This window comes from Serpula lacrymans (genome assembly GCF_000218685.1).
Source record: "Serpula lacrymans var. lacrymans S7.9 unplaced genomic scaffold SERLAscaffold_1, whole genome shotgun sequence".
NCBI classification, from domain to species: domain Eukaryota; kingdom Fungi; phylum Basidiomycota; class Agaricomycetes; order Boletales; family Serpulaceae; genus Serpula; species Serpula lacrymans.
In genome coordinates this window covers 1,902,172-1,922,979 of record NW_006763290.1, presented here as the reverse complement: position 1 = coordinate 1,922,979, position 20,808 = coordinate 1,902,172, and the positions used below count along the sequence as shown (strand labels likewise).

General features: G+C 43.5%; 3 protein-coding genes across 3 annotated transcripts; 1 reads left to right on the top strand and 2 right to left on the bottom strand.

Annotated features, from left to right (window-relative positions):
* Nucleotides 1-1,383: 1,383 nt before the first annotated feature.
* Nucleotides 1,384-2,474, top strand: SERLADRAFT_404609 (uncharacterized protein; the record flags this gene model as incomplete). The annotated part of the gene is made up of 7 exons (XM_007312267.1): nt 1,384-1,492; nt 1,564-1,609; nt 1,647-1,833; nt 1,956-2,035; nt 2,137-2,203; nt 2,250-2,328; nt 2,434-2,474. The coding sequence occupies 7 exons, from the start codon at nt 1,384-1,386 to the stop codon at nt 2,472-2,474; spliced, it is 609 nt and encodes a 202-aa protein (XP_007312329.1).
* Nucleotides 2,475-3,424: 950 nt separating this feature from the next.
* SERLADRAFT_444357 (uncharacterized protein) lies at nt 3,425-15,232 on the bottom strand (the record flags this gene model as incomplete). Its single annotated transcript, XM_007312266.1, has 43 exons — nt 3,425-3,942; nt 3,993-4,083; nt 4,135-4,167; nt 4,217-4,272; nt 4,326-4,381; nt 4,434-4,507; nt 4,560-4,626; nt 4,679-4,760; nt 4,807-4,885; nt 4,938-5,259; nt 5,308-5,451; nt 5,511-5,646; nt 5,696-6,167; nt 6,216-6,401; nt 6,452-6,650; nt 6,705-7,018; nt 7,070-7,137; nt 7,268-7,416; nt 7,464-7,584; nt 7,640-7,839; nt 7,893-8,046; nt 8,104-8,172; nt 8,221-8,512; nt 8,565-8,956; nt 9,003-9,075; nt 9,123-9,239; nt 9,443-9,685; nt 9,736-10,530; nt 10,582-11,279; nt 11,336-11,727; nt 11,783-12,360; nt 12,410-12,593; nt 12,649-12,779; nt 12,827-13,576; nt 13,626-14,027; nt 14,080-14,136; nt 14,188-14,283; nt 14,330-14,437; nt 14,500-14,618; nt 14,676-14,891; nt 14,941-15,018; nt 15,067-15,139; nt 15,194-15,232. 43 exons carry the CDS (start codon nt 15,230-15,232, stop codon nt 3,665-3,667), a joined length of 9,183 nt encoding a protein of 3,060 aa, XP_007312328.1.
* Nucleotides 15,233-17,457: 2,225 nt separating this feature from the next.
* SERLADRAFT_404607 (uncharacterized protein) lies at nt 17,458-19,554 on the bottom strand (the record flags this gene model as incomplete). The annotated part of the gene is made up of 8 exons (XM_007312265.1): nt 17,458-17,474; nt 17,576-17,594; nt 17,695-17,950; nt 18,079-18,281; nt 18,533-18,691; nt 18,728-19,195; nt 19,249-19,465; nt 19,520-19,554. 8 exons carry the CDS (start codon nt 19,552-19,554, stop codon nt 17,458-17,460), a joined length of 1,374 nt encoding a protein of 457 aa, XP_007312327.1.
* Nucleotides 19,555-20,808: the final 1,254 nt, after the last annotated feature.

Genomic DNA, 20,808 nt, shown 5'->3' with positions numbered 1-20,808 from the left:
GACACATTCCAGTACCTCAATATATTTGATGACACTTTACTTGTGTGCCGCTGCCGCATGTGAGGAATCAATTTTTCTTATCGCATTCCCGTCATGTCGTGGTTAGCAGACTCGATCCCCGTCACTCCTCTTGCCTTTGGACTAGAGATTACAGCAGGTGTCTTATTACTTTTATCATTTTTCTTCTTATTCTCTCTTCACACTCACGTTCTATCGTACCTACAACGAGGAAGACTTGTTGTCGACCCTCGAGAAGATATCCAGATGACATAGCCACGATCCAGTGCTATGTCTGGGAATACTTCGTAGGAATATTGATAAGCGAAGAAGGTTGTGAGTCAGTGCCTTCTCATGGGCTTACTGATACAGCCAATTGCACATCCCTTACCAATACATTTTCTCATACGATTAGTAAATACAATAGATTGGACCACTTTCTCCTTTTTTCTTATTGGTTAGCTAGCTGGTCAGACCACTTTCTCAGTACTTCCCTTTCTCGGTCTGACCATCGCCGTTCACTATATAGAGAAGTACATACTTGATGTATTGTTCTCTAGTTCAATATTAGTTTGGATTTGCGCTCATACCGATACTCTTCATTCTCATACCCTGATTCACCGCCTTCCAGTAAGGACTTGACCAGGCATTGTGCTTTGTTATATAGCTTCGTATTTGTTGCCTGACACCGCAATATCATTGCAATGAACAATGATTGCATAGGATTAGATGAGTTTATAGTCTTCCGTAAACAAAGGCAATTGCATATTGGCAAGGTGGTTGAGATCCTGCTATCTGCACAAAAATGGATCGAAAGAGAAGCAGAGTGGATTCTTGTTCAAGAATATCAAGTTGGCGAGCTAGTTCACCCATATTGGATGCCATCTTTGCATGCTACCGAACATTACTATTTGATGAAGCCCACAGTTTGTTGTTCAAAAATCATCATTCAGTTGTGTAATACTAATTTTTGTAGGACATTCTCTGTAGCGCAAACATACAGTGTAACTGTGCTGCTGGGGGATGAGATCTTTCTTTTTTCCGCCATATATACATTGAACGAGGATGAACAAGAACCTGCAGTGCGACACTTCAATAGTCAATTACTGGTTCTCAATGTGTCTAAGATGTGGGATGAAAAGTACATCCAAAATTTTACCATTGCCCTCCCTCCACTTGATATAGATGATATTGTTCAGGTAGCATGTGAGCTGGAGCTAGAGGCAGGATGGTAGCAGAACGGTATTATAGAGAATTTGGACTTAGCATTTTTTTTACCTACCACACCGTGTATGTGTTACCCCAGCTGTGACAGCTGCCACATCAGGCTTCACCTTGTTGTCAATCCACAAACATCCACAGAGGATTCTGTGTGCTCGACTCAACATGGATGTTAGAAGATTGATGAGCCCTTATTTTCCGCAAGGAAATACTGCTCAAAGATCCCAGCCTCACTTGTTTTACCCGCACAACTCTGCTTCAACTCCTTCCAGAGGTACACTGGCAGGCCCCACTGTGAATAATAGTAGTAATGGCGGTGGAGTGCATATTAACTATAACCTACAGAGTATTTCCCCCAAGCACAGGAGTCCACTGAGGAGGGCCTCTGCATGTCAGTCATTATCATTGGCTGGCAACAAGCGCACTAGGTTAGAGGATGATGAATTTAGTGATTTTGAGGAGGAGGATCCTACAGAATCTGTACCGTCCAGGCTAGTACATCAAGCTGCTACAAGAACGGATGCTACCTCAGAATTGGTCCATGCTCTTGCTCTTCTCACAGGTCAATACAAGCTTGACAGTGATCATGCAAAGGATCTACTCTTATTTCAAAAGGTAAGAACATTTCATCTTTCCTAACTACATTTTTGAAATAATTCTAGGCAGCATCTGGATTGCTGTTGTCTCACCAGTTAATATGTATGATGTTGTTTGCCTGTGAAACACATATTCTGCAGCTGCTTGAAGACCATGACAAAATTCTTGTATCACTTTCAGCTGAAGTAGCCACCCTCTGCAGTCTTGTTAAAACTCAGTAGTGTGTCTCGGACTCGCTTCGTGTAAGTTCTATCTCTTGTCACCGTCACCAGATCACTATATTTGTTATTTATTATTTATTTCCCAGAGCCATTTTTATAGCATAGCGAGCAACCTCATGAATGAGGGTAACTGCACTAACTTTGTCCTTATGTATCAAGACGTTATGGTAAGTCTTTTTTCTTTTTTCTTTGCACTCACTATTTTCTGAGTAGAAGTGTGTCGCACAACAGACCACTGAGCTTGGGATTGAAGATCAGTGGAAAAACAGAAAAGACAAGAAGCTGATTACAAGTGCAATATGCACACAATGCAATCAAGTACGAGAGATGGCTCAAAGATTTGTTTGTTTTTATCTTACATATTGTGATTTATCAACTGATGAAATCTGAAATATAGATTCACAGCTTGGTAGATGGCTCATCAAAATTAACTCTTGAAAATCACATTGTTGGGTGGCTACAGAAACACAGCTCAAAGCCAATCAAATATCCCTTGTCACCACTTTTGATAGCTTTACATGTTCAAATTGTAAGTATTACTCTTTTATGCATATTTTATTCTATTTTGTTGTTGCTAAATATTAATATTTTCAGCATGATTTTGCTTTCTCAAATACTGACATACTTAGCCGAGAGGAAATACCTGACAGTGATGAGTCTCTCAAGAATGACAATATGAGGTCTTCCACTCCTACTGCAAGCGTATCAGCTTCTACAAGCACCAGAGGCCGAAATGTATCAGCCACAAAATCCAGCAGTGGCAAGCCTACCTTCTGGAAGTCATTAGAAAATCATCTTTGACAGAAGAAGGACTTTTTTGCAAATGACAAGGAAGGCTTTCAACGGTAACATTTTCCTGTACTACCTGACTGTCTACCACTCAAGATTTTCTCTTGTTTAGATATATTGCAGGACTTGTAGAGAACAACAATATTCAGTTTGATGCCAATGCTAGCATATTTCAAGTTAGTGACTTGTCGCATTCTTCTCAGGCAGCAGGAGGCACTGTGTCAAGTCTGTCAACCCGCCAAAGGGGGTTCAACAATTTTCTGGACCAGGTTTTGTAGATGTCGTACCTGCATGAAGTTCACTATGTCATGACAGGATTGATGATACATTCGTTTTAACCGCTAGTAGTACACTCATTGTCATCTTCAGATTTTATTTTACTTACAGCCTGTTGCTAGCTGGGCAATAGTAACAATTTTAATGTTTTTGTGCGCTTTATTCTGGCCATTCCACATATGAAAATCTTGAAACAGACTACAATTGAAACTAGTCTGATTACAGACTTGGCTTGTAGCCCGCTGCTGTCTCAACTTGTAGTCTGTTTACAGTCTCAGCCGGTAGTTTGTTTGAGTTCCTCCTTTTATAGTCTGACTGCAGTGTCAACTGTGGTAAAACTATGATATTACTATGGACTTATTACACTCTAGACTGCTCGTGCCCATCAGGCAATGCTCCGGCAGTGTAGCTCTTCAGTTTACGAAGGATTGAGTATTATAGAAGAAACGGATCAGCCTGACGTATGCGATGATCACCAAGGGTCCAGGAACTATAGTCCCACTAACAAATATCGAAACATCAATGTCAAAAGAAACCACTTCTCTACAGTTTGCTTTAGAATTTTAAACCAATCCGGCTTCCGTTCGTCGCCGGCCATTGAATACCCTAACTACAGAAGCGATTTCATCAAAGAACCATAGTTGCACCTGTTTATCTGAGATGAAGACAAATTTGTCCCGGGATTTACCTGCTTTGTGGCTAAATAGAATCCCTGTGTCTTCCGCGGTGACCCCTTGTACCATGCTAAAGGGTAGTTCCCAATCGAGCCGTAATTTTCTGGACCGAAATGACAACAAAGCCGAAGCAGTCAGAAGTACAACATTATCACCATCTTGGGAGTCTAATACTTGTCAATTAAATTACGTCCAGCACAACGTGATATTTACTTGCCAATATGAGCTATATACGTATCATGCCGATACGCGCCATCTTTGAGATCTCTCATCCAGTATTGGCCTAAGGCTTCACGAGCAGAGTAAGGCTTTCAATACGAAGATTAGTATGTGGAGGAGTAATTTGATGTAGTACTCACTACCATGACACCGTCTACTGGAGCATGTCGAGGCTGAAATGCGCGACATGAATGATTGTCCATTAATGAATGTAGAACTTACCGGCCGCACGCGGTCTCGACCAGGGACATCGAACACAGTAGTAGTATTTCGTATACCTTGTTATTCCTGTTAAAGGCCCCCATCATGGACATGTCTAGAAGAATAATACCTTCAGACACATTCGACGCTAAATCAAAAACTCCAACTGCTGGTTTTGTGACAACGCTGCGGGATGTAGGGTGAGTATATAGTTGTCGTATATTGCACAGGACCTTACCCTACTATTCCTTTTCCTACACCCTTGAAGAACCCCAAGGCTCCCTCAGATTCGGCACCCTGTACAGGTTTCGTCTACTTGATGTGAGAATAAAGCTTGCATGGACTACAGGACATAGACACCTACGACAATCCCCTCCATTGCACTCATAATACTACTCGCTAGAGCCTCTCCGCCAGCAGTAACACCATAGCTGTTCGTAGGGCCATTCAATAAATAGTATGTGAAGTGGAGATGAGATATACATTGCATGACGGGGTTTGTTCCGTCTCTGTGTTGTCCGACGGCGAGCTTGATACTCGGAATCAAAGGTTGCGGCAGAAAGACCTAGAGATGTGTAATACTTGCGAGCCTGGAAGTAATGAGATCGTACCCTTCCCCATACTACTGGTAAACTTTGTTATACTATCCGACAAACCAAAAACAGTTTTCTTCACAAAGCTAGCAGCTCCCTGTGCAGGTGACGTTAAAAGCAGACCGTAAAGGAAAGGGGTTTTTCACAACTTTAGCGATTCCTATACCAAACTCTTTGTTGCCATGTACAACACCATGGTAAGGCGCATAAAATATATCTGCAACCCCAGAGCTGACGTTGGTAAAAAGTCCCACTGGGTTCCCGATAAAATCAGCAGAGCCAAGAATTCGATAGAATTGACGAAGGACGTCTTGTCTGTAGTGGTATATTATGCGACCTTGAAGTTCTGGTAACGTTAGCCGCATGTCTCTGATGACAAGAGCATTCAACTCGAGAGGAGCATCATTAATGTTACCCAATGCCATTGTCAATGCATTTATCATAACGGCAAGCGGATTTCGAATGCGTAACCTGATGATTACTAAGATTTGATTCAAAGAAATAAGCGCGCACGCTTACTTTTCTCTACTGTTGATTCTCTCCGTACGCATGAATGACAAGGACAGCTGCACTGGTTGGAGCTCTAGGATCTCGAAATACAGATATTGACGTGACTGGATCTCCTGAGGCTCCGGAAAATATCCTGTATCTGCAATCAGAACGCTAATTGAAAATAGCAAACACGTCAGTAAAATTTGCCATTTAGAAAAGTTTACATTCACTCCTCTATTTCTTCTTCCCATGACACCTCATTAACCTGCGCCAAGTCCAAGATCGCAAATAATAAATCTTCATCTGCTTCAATCGTCACCGCCTGAATCAAGATAGAACAGTATTTGATGAAAAGCACTCCGTGTTCTATTAAAGGGTGAGAATAGTCTCAAGAATGACGCAAAGAAGCACAGACCCCGATCCTTCAGCCATATAACAGACCCTTGAATAGTGGGCAAGAGTCCCCCGGTCTCCTCCGCAACAAGGCTGGGTTGAAGGACCACGGGATAAAGGGCATCATGCAATTGATTGTCGACTTGAATATCTCGACATGACAGATTGATAGCTTGAAGGACGCGACTATTACTGTATTCAAGCTTCAATTTATGCATCGTAATGTAAAGCACTTCGATCATCTTGCGGTTGATCATGGACAAACCAATGCCTGCCAGATCAATGGCCAAGGTCAAAGATGGAGGGATCTCTTCAGCCACGGCCTCGAATGACTCAACATTACTTGTAGATGCACAAGCCGGTGACATAGATCCGTCCGTGGGGCTTTTTGGTTTGTATAGGCTATGTTCTGCCATGTAGTTAGTGACGCGTAGGATCTGCTTGTCGCCATCAGCACGAACGTCCAACGATACTGCTTTCAAACGCTGACGATCCTAGAAACTATGTAAGCATGGCTTATGCTCAAACTTTAGATGACCCACAGAGAATCTGAAAGGTACGAGAACGCCTATTTCCATGATATCCACAATATGACGTGCATCGTTGATGCTTAGGACAATCCTTTTCCCGCACGAAGCAGGGTAATCCCAAGCATATTCCAAGTTGGTATTTGGCTCTAGCACGTATGACCCGCCGGGTTTATATGAAGATTCTGATTGGCTTTGATTCTTTTGAATAATCAGAAGTAGACTATCCCCTGTGAGAAGGGTCACGTTACCATTTGCCACAGTAAAATGCTGTAGTCACTATAATTCTCAATTATAAATGGCCATTCTTCAGCGCGAGAATAGGCGATAGATATAGTAGAACCTTTGATTCGGACGTCAGCCTTGATGACTTCTAGGGTTCTGTCGGCCATAGAACTTTGAAGTCGAAAGTGGACAGGACCTATATCTTCAATATTTATAGGCGGAGACCTAACAACTAGTGATTCATTACATGTTATAACAGTTATTATATATAAAACGTACCATTGGGAGTTTAAGCCAGGAAACGCTATAGTCAGCAGCATGCCTCGATTGGCTTGCATGACATGCAAGGGAAGATGATCACCAGCGACAATGATGGCACGTCCTTTGGGATCTGCTCCATGCTCGCGAAGACATATTGGGCCATCCAGATTATTTATGACTATAAACCTAGGAAGTAGGGTGATCACTTTAGTCAACTTGTATTTGCCAAGGCCTTCAGTCCATGCTAATCCGAAGTGAAACATTTCTGATTTTTGCTTCTCAGATGGCATAACAAGCTCCGTTTCCGCTGCAGGAGCATCGAAACTGAAAACCTAAATATGTTTCGGTCAAAACTCTACAGGCAATGTATTGTCTGTGCGTACATTAGACCAACCAGAATCACCTATTTTGAAGGCAAATGTTTGACTACGATCCAGAGTATGAGACAACACTGGTGAAAGAGTATTAGTGCACCCTCATAGCAGCAAATGTTACACACTGAAGGGAATTGATCTTGATAGAGCATCTAAACCGAAGTCAGCGGCAGATCCAAGGTCGGGCCAGAGCGATAATCGACTAACCTGGTCTACTATCTCCAGCAACATCTTGCCAGTTAGGTAACTTGCCTAAGCGAGCGGACTTCACACCAAATGGTAAGTTCGTCTTGTTCACTACTACAAAGGCACTATATATCTGGACCTTGAAGGCCCCTCCCGAGTCCGGATAACGGCTGTATCATCATTAATAATGATAGAACTTTTGACTGGGGTGACTTACACATAGTTCAGCTGAAGTTGAAGCTTGCGATCGCATTGATCGCGCAGAATGAGGAAAGATTCGACGTCGAAGTCAGAATGGCGGTCCGTGTTGATGACTGCAAATTCACTGGGACTGAAGACTGTGTCGGATCGATAATTAACGGCTAGCTTAGACAATGGAATAATATTTTATACCGGTATCTTGTAAGTCAATATTCAGCAAAATCAAATGCCCCAGCTCCACGGAATGGACTGGCATTATGCCGCCTTTTCGTAAATAACTTGTCCAGTTTTGGTCAGTATTTTTGTTGTAAATCCGGTACCGAAGGTCATATGGCAACAAATTTTCCAGTTCGATTGGAGCTCGCAATTTTAAACTGGCCATGAATGAGTTCCTAGAGTGGGATTGAAGACAGTGTGATGTTGTGACAAGGCTCTGAAAACTAACCGTGTCCCTGACACCTGAGTATCACCTTCTACCCAAGCTTGAAACCTGAAAGGGGCCTCTTGTACATCATGATGAGGACAGCCGACAGTAAAGCTTTTTTTGAAAAGGAGATCTTCAAGTCTAATAGACGGGGACCATCTGTAACCAAATCCTTCTAGTGACAGTCAAAAGATTAGGACCACTAAGAACACGTTGATGACCCGAGACATACGATCTGGCTGCAACCTTATTCTATTTTGCGCAACAGTATCAATTGGTAAAGGATAGTCGCGACCGGGAGCTAGGCACATGTCACTACAAATTATGATGATAGCAAGTCGGTACTTACCAATTTTTTGGAGGGAGTGTACTGGTTGACCGTCATGGTCTACTAACATCACCTCCAAAGGATAGAATGTCTGGTTTTCTACCAAATACGTGGACCGAAAGGTAACAACTTTTATATTGTTATGAACCTTCACAGCGCACAACAGGCAGTCCGCATGGTTACTCATCCGAGGGCGTAGCAGAAACGTGAAAGAGCCTTCCTTATTTACAGGAACCCCGTGAACCGACTCCCAAGACTTACCCACAAATCGAATCCCGATGTTTTGTGTTTGGTGGCCAGAACTGAGTGCGTGCTGTGATCAAAAAAATAAATGTGAACTCCTTGAAACGAAATATGCAAGCCACCTCTAGCATAGTCTTCCGGTCATCAAATCTCCAATGAACTGTCTCGTCACTCGCCACTGTGACCGCTCTTGAGTCGTTAAAGCTGTGATTGTTGTCGTTGTCTGACCATACTAAAATGGGCAAACCTGTTCTATTCCTTATACAATATGGCGTGCGGCTGCCACGAACTTGTTGGGAGGCTTGTTCGCCCTCTTGGCTCCAGATGCGAAGATTAGTGACAGCAAGATCGACGAATGTAGAAGTAATGTTGACGTCTAGTCGTTCACGTGCAGATACACAAATGTCCAGCCCGCCGAAAGTGTCATCTATAGTTACCTTCTTCGGGTTACAATTTATTTTCGAAAGCATGTCTTGATAATTTACCAGTATTGTCAATGCCCACGGATCAATTACTGTAAAAACATCAATAGCGAGATATGGGCAGAAAGGATGACCTACATGGTTCCCAGTGCGAGTTCGTCAAGTTCCAATAATTTATCTCAGGCACTATTGTCGTAGTAGTTTGCAGCCTCTGCTACGTCGTTAAATACCATATACGAAACCAAGATGCTTAACTACCTTGCTCGACCAATCTTTTATCCAAAACGTAAATGGCTTGATCTTCAGATGAAGGATATGTTCCTCCAGCATATCGCCTGTCAAAATAACGCGAATCGTGTCGAAAGACATCTGCAACTAATCGCATGCACATATAAATATTCAGTATAATTGCATCACTCCCCTACCATGATTATTACCTGTTCCTTAAACATCATCCCTGCTTTGCCGTTTACGACAGGATTAGTGTCATTCAACCCAAAAGGCGCTCCAGTTTGGCCGTCGATTGTCTCGTGCATAAGATTTTCCATGTCATTGCCAGTTAGAGATGAGTGCTTCACCTCCTTGTACCTGATCATTGTTTTTGTTATGATAGCGTTGATCAAGATGACGTCACGAAAAGATAAACGAATGATTATTGGATTAACTGCCAAGTTCGCACTTGACGTTTGCCGTTGGCGTGATATACGACTCTGATAGGAGAGGGAAATATTGACGTCATCCAATACATGGACAACATTTTCTTCATCGTCCATCTGCACTAGAGACACGCCAAGTTGTTTCATTGTTAGTGCCAATACACCCTGTCAACGGAGTGAAATGTAGTTGCGCAGATACATTCGAAAATTCGCACCTGCATAGAAAAGGATATATGGCTGATGTTTATCTTGATGGCTTGAGAATTATGATCTTGATGGTTTTCCAGAAAAGTGAAAGATACATCGTGAAGATCAATGCGGAATTCAAGCGGCCTTTCTACTATAACGTTGCTCAAACGGCTTCTAGTGGCAGGAACTTTGGACCTCGGGCTTGTAATGCTGAAAAACTCAAGCAAAGCCAAGAAAGGGTCCTGGGCAAAGATGATTTGAGGAGAGTCTATGGTAATAACTGCAAGGGAAGCGCTTGAACAGCTTGGTTTTGTGTACATCAGAGCAAGCTGGTCACGACCATGGCGCGCAGCCGATACAATGGACCGGAATTTCGTTCCTTCCACCATTGTGTTGCTCAGAGTGAAGTCTTTGCAAACCACTTGCACCTCCGCGGCACTATCAGAAACCAGCTTGAACCTGACCGTGTTGTTTTTCAGGGTAAAACGCGCGATGTTATGGTGCTTGAGACTGTGATTCGAGGTCACTCGGCGATTGAACAGATGAAGGCTGACGGAATTGATGGTGACTACTGAATCAATAATGGTCCACCTGTGCAAAACCTTAGGGTCATGCATAGCGTGTAGTTCTGGTTTAAAATGGTGAGGCCCTGCATAAGAAGTTAACGAGCTATCATCAATACTCGGAATGACCAAGGCAGATTTAACACTACCCTGGGGTGTATTAGTTAGAACCGTAGCCACCGATTGCATTAATTGTATCAGCGAGTGATATTCCACTTGAGCAAGAGATAGCTCAACATCAGAAACCTCCACAGCAACCTGATGATAGCAATTAGACTTCCATATGAGCAAAATCAAAGTAATGTAAACCTCGAAGTTAGGATACGCTGTACCACCACCACGATCTGCGGTACTTTTCCGTTGCAAAACCACTGAGCTGATGTCTATGTCATCGACCATTTTGATACTGGAAGGGCACCCGTCGTGGTCAAAGTCAGATACAAGCTGGATACCGCGCAGACTGGCTGCTATCTTGTTTATTTGATCATGGTATGAGTTTCGCGCACTGACTTCGCCGAGCCTTACCACGAAGGCATCTCCGACTCTGGCCGGTTCCAGTGGAAAAACGACTATAGGCGATTGCATTGATATCTCGAATTGAATGTGTTCAAGCTCGAAAGCTTTTTGAGCGGCAGCTTGGCGCGCAGTATCATATAATACCTTGAGACCGACAAGTTTGGTGATAAAGCGACCAATGTCAAGAATGGGTTGCTCTAGGAAGTGCACCTTTACGGATCCAGCACTAATGTGGATAGAAGAATTAATGCCTGCATATGTATCTTGTATGGGATCGACTGTCTGATACCGGATCTCAACAAAATTGTCACTTTGAATTGACATCAGTTGCTTGAACTCAGGTCGAGCAACTTCCGTCATGCGATTATCCTCGAGCGCCAAGCATCCTAGACGTCCAACGACGGACAAAGTGTTTGCTCGTGTCAGAATACTAACATCCGCAGTGGACAACGATAATGTCGCTAGAGTACCAGTTTCACTAACAAGCACAACTAAATAGGTTTCGTCTCAGACAGAGAATCTGGGAGGTAAGTATCAATGTACGTACTCCATAAACTTGCGAATTTCAAGGAAATTCGGTGATTTTTGGCCATCTGTGCATCGAAATGGGATATTTCTTCTCTTGTATACGCATCAAGCTCATTATTTACCGACGCATTATGCACTCCCCGCGAACCTGTGGCAGAAACAAAACCGGCCATGATAAAGTCATATAGCGATAGCACAGGCTCTGGGGCAACCATGAAAGAGAAAGTGGAGACTATGATGTCAACGTCTTGGTATATGTTCTCGTATGTTCCGCTGAACTGTGACGATTTCCTTGTTGAGCGAATATAGGAAATTTTGAGAAGATCCTCGTGTACTGGAGTGTGCAAGTTCTGAGAAGATATAAATCGTAAAGGATCCAATCCAGATTGCACGAGATTCATAACCAAAGATCTACAGAAGAAATTATTGCAGCGGCGCCCGGCGAGAGGTTGGACAAATAACATACCTTAAACAGATATTTACGACAGTGTCAAAATTCGAAGTTGAAAACGAAAACGTGAAGTGCTCAAGGTAAAGTTGCCCTAACAACTTCTCGTGCCCACCATCACTCGACCTCTTTAAAACGGTACAGAGACAATCGACTTTAAAATTGAATTCGAATGTGGGCTGTCGACCTTCAAGATGCTGCGTCTGCAAGGGTGGGGTTTGACGAGTACAGCTCTTGACGTTGATACTCTCGCCCATGATGTCATAATCATTTTCTACTTGACCAAAAAGGTGGCTTGAACCACGAGGTGTCGCTGACGATTGCTTTCTTTGAAATTCCTCATTTTCCAGTCGATCATCAAGATTGGGGAAACATAAATCGAGGATGCGCAAGATGGATTGATACTTGGCATCGGATAAATTGACTTGAAGAGTCGGAAGCCTTCCCGAAACCTTGAAATCAATAAGTTCGAGAGAGTGCGTGATGGAGTTCAGGATTAGAAGATCGATATTAGTGCGTTCGAGAATGTGAAGTTGACCGCCTAATCCGGAAGCCAAAGCTTCACGGCAAGCGGGTAAATCTGGACCAAGGACAAACTTTGACAAATCAGCAAAAAATCGGACAACTCCTGAGGCAGCTGAATACCTGGGCAGCTTCCAAGCTAAGTGCCGTTTTATCGTACAGCAGTGAGTGCATATGTTCATCCTCGCTATATCGACTGGGGCATAAGGAGTCTACACCGTGTATTCTACCCTTGTTTGCAGGGTCACTGAGAATCGAGATGTGACCTGCGTCAATGACAAGGAATTGACAATTGGTGGTAGTAACACTGGGAAAACAAGAGGGTTGGGCTACTTATCCGGACCAGTAAGGATAGCACGTACTCTTCAGGTATAATAATCATAGGAGTGTCGACGTTTACTTCGAGATGTATTGTTTTGTGGGCTTGTATTGCAATTGATAAACCGGCCCTTGTTTCCCTGCGCAAACCTTCGAACTTCTGACTGGCAGCGTTCTGTGCAAAACATAAAGAAGTGTTTAAAAGGAGCAGACGAGACGCACCAATAATGCTTCAACCGACTCCAACTGGCTTTGAGGGGGTCTGAAGAACTTCCACACGGCTTCGACATAAGCCCTGTGGTAAATGATTTCCATGTGTTGCAGGCAAACGGTAAGAGCAGTATCGGCCCGTTTGTCCAGAGGATTATTCTCGAATTTGATGAAGAAAAATGGCTCTCGAGGCTCTTCGAGTGACGAAGATAAACTACGAGATGCGTTGTCTACATGAACTATCTGTCGATAAAGTGTTCCTTTCGTAGTGTCATCGGAGATACTGAAACCACCCAAGGATAAAGACGCTTCATAATTATCGGATCTCTGGATAAAGTCAGCACAGAAAGTGTCAAAAGATATTGATACGAATTCATGGGATGAGCCCCTGGGATCTTTCTTCAAAGCAAACGACCCTGTCTTCAACTTGACTGTAACATGTATCTTGGCAGTACGGCGAAAACGTTGGGAAGAATCTGACAATGCAGACTCTTCGTCGAAGTCAAGCACGTCGTATAGCTGCTGGCGTTGTTCGTCAGTAATGACTCCGCCTGGTGGGAGACCTGCTTGGTGACCAGTCTGATACGAGCTCCACAGCCAACTTGTCCAGCTTTGAGTAGTATCCTGCTGCTTTCTTTTATCTTCTTCAGCCTTTTTACGAATCGCCACATCCTTACGCAGACGGGCTCGGACTATGGACCTATAAAACACAATATCCTCATAGGACAACTTAGTCTCCAAGACATCCAGACAGTTTGACTCCTGCAAGTGTAGGCTGTGAGTTGGCCTCTGAGGTGGACGAATAAATTACACGAACAAACTGGGTAATGTTATTCCGTAGCTTCTTCTCGAATAGTTCCGTATATCGCTTTCGATCATCTCGCCGTTCAACAAAGAAGTCCCATGACCACCTTCTCCGTTTCTCGTGGATACTGTGTAGCACTGTCCTCATGGCAAAACGCAGAAGCGCTCTAGGTCTATTCAACTCCTCGCCGCCTGGCCAGAATTGGCGGTGCTGTGAAACGTTAGCTAAAGATACACAAGTGATATTCATCCTCCTCACCCGTCGCCGGCGGGAGTGAAATTGACATGTATCCATAAGAGCGACGACTGTGCGATATTGCTCGTCGTCCAAAGTAACACCAATCTCATCGAATAACAATCGGACGTCAAAACGGGGTGTATTTCTTTCTTCATTACGGGTCAATGTAATCTGAATACAGACAAGTTCAGAAACTCGTATGATCTAGAAGTTATGAACTCACCCTCCCTTCTCCAGATACAGGTTTCAGTATAAACTGGTGTCGAGAAAGACTTTTTCTCTAAGTCAGGAGATAAGGGGAAAGTAAAAGATGTTAAATGAGGTAGCTCACAGAACATGATGTTATTTGAATCCCTTGAACGGATGTCAATGCCTTATCCAAACAGTCAGTATCAAAATATAGAGCCAATGATTGCAAATTAGCCAGCTAGTGGACCGTTTAGATCAGACTTTGATACAGTTGCGGCAACTACCTTATGTATAACACCAGCAGTACTGTCTATGAATGCAGGCTCCCAGTTGTGGTCAACCGAGGATACTGAAAATCCAGCTAATGTGAGGCCAACAGCAAACGGGTTTCGCTGCCGTGGAATATTAGCGAAATTATATAGCGAAATTATAGATTCCTTATATTAAGACTCACCGCAGTAACACTACTATAGTCTTCATAGCGTACGTGTATATTTTTGACAGTCACTTGGAGGTTATTGATGATTTTAGTAATGAGCGAAGCCCACAGTCCGTGAGACTGGGGAGTTGTCTCTAAAGATTTAATTATAGTATCCTCTCCAGAACCTTCAATACGGAGAACCTACGTACCTGTAGATTGGGCCGCCTGCCCACGTATTTGGAGTAAATCAGCATTTCGCAGGCGCTCTGCTTTGGCAGCTTGCGCTTTTTGCTCCTCTGCTTTCGGATCTATCGTCGGCATTGATGATGGCCCAACAAGAATATATACGTCTTCAATCAAGACATTGACAGGCTGGTTTCCAAGGTTCTTCCAATGAAGAGACAATGTGAATGTCCCTAGATGGCCTGATGCAGATAATGAGCACTGTTATAATGTTGAAAACATGTGTGGGACCTTCGATTATTTCCACTGGAAGTTGAAACTTGTCCATCACTCCCTTTTTGAGTCGCAATTGCCCAAGCGTTAGTTGTCCTGAATGTGGACGTTATTTAATGGTCATCGCAGGTGCTTTTTGCTCACCTTCACCGATGCCATACGTCACTTGCTCCATGTCTAGGTTCTCCACATATGGGGCAAGAATGCGATTGAACAGCTGCAAAGTGAGTCAGTCATAGAAATGGCAGCATGATAAATTCAATATACACACTGCGTTAAGTATGTCTTTTCCCGGGTCAAGCCACCACATTATGTGAATCTTTTCTAACGACTGAGAGGAAATGAATATATGAGGCTGTGCACACTATCAGAAATGACTGTGTCATGACATTGTTTGTGACAGCGGGTGATATTGATATATGTTTACCTTGCGCACGTCCCCGGTCCGGCATCAGCCGCATTTCGGTATCACTGTGGGGATCGCAGAATGAGTGCTTTTGTCAAAGTGGCAATATCCTGTTTCTTCTGGATGCTGGTCCATAGCTAGAATCAAATAGAATTAGACCTTGTTTAACTATGCATTTATTCAACACTGACCTTCGGTTTTATGTTTCCTCTCGCCGATGTCAGTAAATCTTTAATTAATGACACCAGTTTACTTCGCATTTCAGGATCTTGAAGGAATTCCTGTTTGAACTTGAAGACATTCGGGTTTTTCTCCAAAAAAATTCCTATCCAAGACATTAGAAACCAAAAAAAAGTTCTATAAAATCCACTCACAAAAATGCGGTCTCCCAGATCTGTCACATAAGCTGTGAGGTTTGGAGAGAACAAGCATGCTCATAGACGGTCATTCAACAGTTTCTAAGTAGTTAACAATCAAATCTTCCTGAACTAAAAGAAGAAAAAATATACCCTAAAATCAGCGTCCAACATTTCCATAGCTTTGTCTCGTTTGGATCCCCAACCAACAGTGTCCATTGCAAGAAGATGGCCTTTTATGTCAAGTAACATTTTTACCGTACTTCCCAACTTGTAAAGACAATTATCACCATCAATATCAATGTAGAATAACTAAGGTTACTTGCCTCTGCACAATTATCTAAGCTGCATGGAGGGAGCTTGTAACTTTTACTTAGCTCCACTCCCAGCCCTTTGAGACGCTTGATGCTGGTTGGATTGAACTCATCCGCTGAGTCGGATCAGGGACGAGTCAAACAAGTTGGGAATGCCCCAGGAGTCCTTGGAGGGCTCAATGAAAGGTTGTCACCCAAGTTTGATGGGGAGTCTGGAGGAGAACTCCCCCCCCTTCCTGCAAGCCCATCTGTGACCTGTTGACGCTTGAATTGTGCAAGCAAACACAATTGACCTGCCATACCAGAAAAAATCAGTGACACAGCAAGCTCAGAGGACAACGGCAAGTGAAAAAGCTGCAAAAAGGGTTGGGAAAAACTCAGACATAAGCAATACACTTCAAGCTCCGTGTCTCCGCAAACACGGAGGCAAGCAAAGCATTCGTCTTGTGAAGCCCCCAAAAAATAAGAGAAATAATACTTAACAGGGTGAAACATGCAAGCATTAGCTGGAGTTGTGATAATAAGAACAGGGCATAGGCTGGAATGGCGAATATGAATGGAGTAAAGTTGTTTGGGACTGGTTACTGTGTGGATAGGGATTCGGCACAGGTGCAGGCAGCTGATGATGTGGAAAATGAGAAATTCTATGTTGTAGTGTTGAATGCAGTCCCGGATACGCATTGAGATGATGCTGGTAATAAAACTAAGTGAAACTCAGCCGCTGCCCAAGAGGCTATAGAAACGACTGAGGTATTTCTATACTAAACCCCCTACTACTTATAGTCGGAGGTGCTACTCGCTACAGTATAATGACTCCTAGGAGAACAATGGTGACTCCATGGAGTGGTGGCTATGCTCCATTGAGAACAATGGCTGCTTTGGCAGAGACCGGGTTTATCCGGTTTTGTCAGCTGGTAGTGTAGATGACTCGGTTGTGGAGGTGAATTTGGTACAGAAGGACGATGATGACAATAATGCAAGACCTGAGATGGAGCAGAACCTGGGGTAGAGTTCTGGATGGGCAAAGGATTGTAACTATGATCATGCTGGTAGTGAGATGGGCCAGGACGTTGCAAAGAAGTTGGGAGAGGATACAGATTGTGACTATGGTTATTCTGGTGAGAAGGCAGGACAGATTGTGGTGTCGATGGAGATAAGAGCTGAATGTTTGAGGGCCTGGGCTGGAATGGCAAATTGAGTTGTGGAGAGATGGGCACTGCACAACTATTCTTTGGCGGCCTATTGCTATTACTATTTTCTTTTTTAGTTCCTTGTCTACTTAGTGTACGATCAAAGGCTGGTGTTGGTATTACGACTCCTTGGCTGTCGAGAGAGCCAATTGTGTCTTGCTCTTTAACACCTTGAGCAGCCTTCTTTTCATGTATAAGCTTTGCTGCATTAAGTCGGACCTCTCCAACATTGTTTACCCGAGGAGTTTTGGTGCAAAGTTGAGAGGGTACTACTGAATAAATGTGTCTGTAATTATGTAGTGAGTAAACATTTAAGAAATATTGATTAAATTGCTTGTGCGCGACCACTTGGGTAACTTTTGTGGTCTCGCTGTATGCTTGACGCACAGGCACCATGGCAGTGTCGCTACAGTTTGCAGTAATACAGTCATGGAGAACATTAACTATACAAATGAAGTTCTTCCCGGTGGTCAATGTAATAGTAGCAAGGATCACAATGAACTTACTTTGGCAGTTAGAACATTTTGTGCAACTGTAATCCGCAGGATAGGTATTTGAAGTTTGGTGTGTTGAAATAGCTGGAACTGTAGATAAGTAACGGCTATATAAGCAGCCACTCTGGGCTTCTTCTCAGTTACAAGAATCTCTTCTACTTTGCCAACACAGGGGTTGGCTCTATTAGACGGTGAGGAGATGACTACGTGGCTCCCAAGTTTTGCTTTGTCGCCATTCTGTGTGATGAATGTTGATGCCTTCAACAACCTAGGTTAATTGACTGGGGCGCTACATTGACACTTGATGTAAATATTCAATGAGCTTGTTGATTGCCAGGGGATACTCTCGGGCAGTTTGCTTGGTGCTGTTGCAATATACCTGGCTGAACCAGCTACCTTCTTGGTATTTGAATGAAGACCCAATAGCCATTGTTGCTCTGGGTGGTTAGCAATGTAGTTTTGTGTCGCGTGACCTGCACTGAGCCAGTTTCCAGTTGCAGAGTCACGCCAGTACCCCCCTGTAGTAATGTGTTTGATGGCATCTTGTGATGCAAAGGATTGGCAGCTATCTCGGCTAGGAGCTTTGCGGTTGCTGTAAACTGAAGAAAGGTGGAATACATGGTTGAATGATTCATATCATTTGGTTGAGAAGAGTAAAGTGGGACCAAATCTGCGTATGAAGGCTGGTAAGTGAAGGAGAAAATGATACTTTGGTTTTGTGACCAGAATACTTGGCGCACATTTCACCGTGATATTTAAGAAGTCTTCAATGGTTCACAAGAGTTGAGCCTATGGTTTTTTGTGTAAGTGTCTATGTTCAAGCCTGCAATTAAACCGTAATGGGACTCACCAAATACTTCTCAGTGTGATCTATTTTTGTGTGCCACAAAAGTACCACCAAGTCGCCAATGACACTCCAAGTGTCCAGGACATCTTGAGAAACTAGGTCATATATAATATACAGCATTACCTGGGCCAAACTTTTGAAATGTTTGCCAATGAGATTGCCCTTGAAACAACAGATGTATTCTGCCCCAAGTTATACTGAATTAAGGCCGTCCTTGCTGATGGATTCAAGCCGTGTCTGGAAAGTAGTTAGCAAGTATGACTTATCAAGCAGCCAGACCGTTTGTCCCCAAAAATACTTTACTACCCCCAATACTACGGTGTGCAAAATCTCCGTGGGAGTGTCTTGATGGATATCCACAGCCGGCATGCCTAACAATGGGTTAATATGGTTGTCAAGCGTAGAACCGCGCAGTAATGTTTCAAGTTCCTGTTCCAGTTGCTGGCGCACTTCAGATTCAGGTAAAGCAGGCTTTCCAGCTTTGTGCCTTTGCAACTGCTTGCCCAGTGCAAGTAGTTGTTGAACAATTGACGCACTAGTGCTATCGCGTATGCCAGAATTTGTACCTGCACTCTTCACTTTCTTAGTTCCACCTGACTTGAGTGAAGTGTCAACTTGCTGCAGGATTTCATTGCGTGTCTCTTGAGGAGTCCGAGCAGCTCCGCACTGTAGAAACAAAGTTACAAGGCAAAAGAAAAACACAGAAATAAAAAACCTACTTTGAATATATTGTTATATCCTTCATCAGTCTTTTTCTGAGCTTGCGTGCCGCCAACTTTACATGTCCTGCAGAAAAAATTGCTTTTGAGACCTGAATGGCTAAATTCCTCGGTGTGCATGGGGTTGTCTCCTGCAACAAAAAGGATATAAGGTAGTAACATAGTTTCTTGGTCATACTGGCAGTCCCAAGTAATAACACCAGAATTTGCTGCTTCACTGTGTTTGATGTGTGAGATATAAAGATTATAGTGTAGTTAGATCATTACTGACCAGATAGATTTGGTGACCCCTTTCATCAACTCCATTGGTGCAGCGTGTGGTGAGGATGAAACAAACTGGAAACAAAACTCTTTTTCTAACATCTCCCTAGGCATGGAGGCATTAGAGAGGTACACTACATGATGCTTATTCTATTGCTTAGAAACATTTCCCAACACATCATCCATGAAGACTATCAGTGGAACTGTGTATTAAGAACAAAGCTTGAAGGAAGTGTCTAGCCACTTGCTGAGAGCAATCAGGGACTGGAACTAGAGTCCAATGTGAGTAACTAGAGAATAGGAAGCATTGGACTCTGCAATACTGTCCGAAGTTTTGTAAACAAAGGTAAACAAAGAAGCCACAAAGGCGAAATAATAGAGAACACAATCAATAGTGAATGATAGAAGAATAGATAGAGAAAGGAATGAAAATATATAGGTAGCACAAAGGTGCAGAATCACCAAAACTAACACTCCCCCCTGATGCTGCACCTCCCAAGCATCAGCTCCCCCCTGATCTAATAAGTCCCATCATCTTCCTGAACACTTCCACTTTAGGCTTGGTAAGAGCCTTGGTCAACAAGTCTGCAGGCATTTCAGCAGTGGGAACAAAGGTAGGAGCAATCTGCCCAGAGTCAACAACATCTCTCAACCAATGCCATCGCAGATCAAGGTGTTTCATCCAACCATGGTGCTCAGGGTTCTTGGATACAGAGATGGCAGATTGGTTGTCAATATGAAGGGTGGAAGGAGAGGTGATAGGATAGCCCATTTCCTTCAACAAATTTCGCATCCAGCAAATCTCTTTGCCAGCCTCAACAGCAGCAATGTATTCTGCTTCAGTGGTGGACAGAGCAACAATGTTCTGAAGCTTGGAGCTCCAGGAGACAGCACCAGATCCCATCTTGACAATATAGGCACCAGTAGAACGACCAGAGTCCTTGTCACCACCATGGTCAGCATCAGAGAAAGTGGTGAAGAGTTCAGTGGAATTGGGATCAGGACCAAGGACAAGGGAATGATTAAGGGTGCCTTGCAAGTAGCGGAACAAGTGCTTGACAGCGCTCCAGTGAGTAAGACTAGGATTAGAGTTATATCTGGCAAGGACTCCAACAGTGTAGGCAATGTCAGGACGAGTGGTAGTGGCCAGATACATCAGAGCACCAACAGCAGCAAGGTAGGGAATGTTCTTCATCAAAGCAGCATCACTGGATGTTTTGGGAGACATGTCCTTGGTGAGGCGCAAACCAGGATCCATGGGAGTGGACACAGGCTTGCAGTCCTTCATGCCAAAGCGCT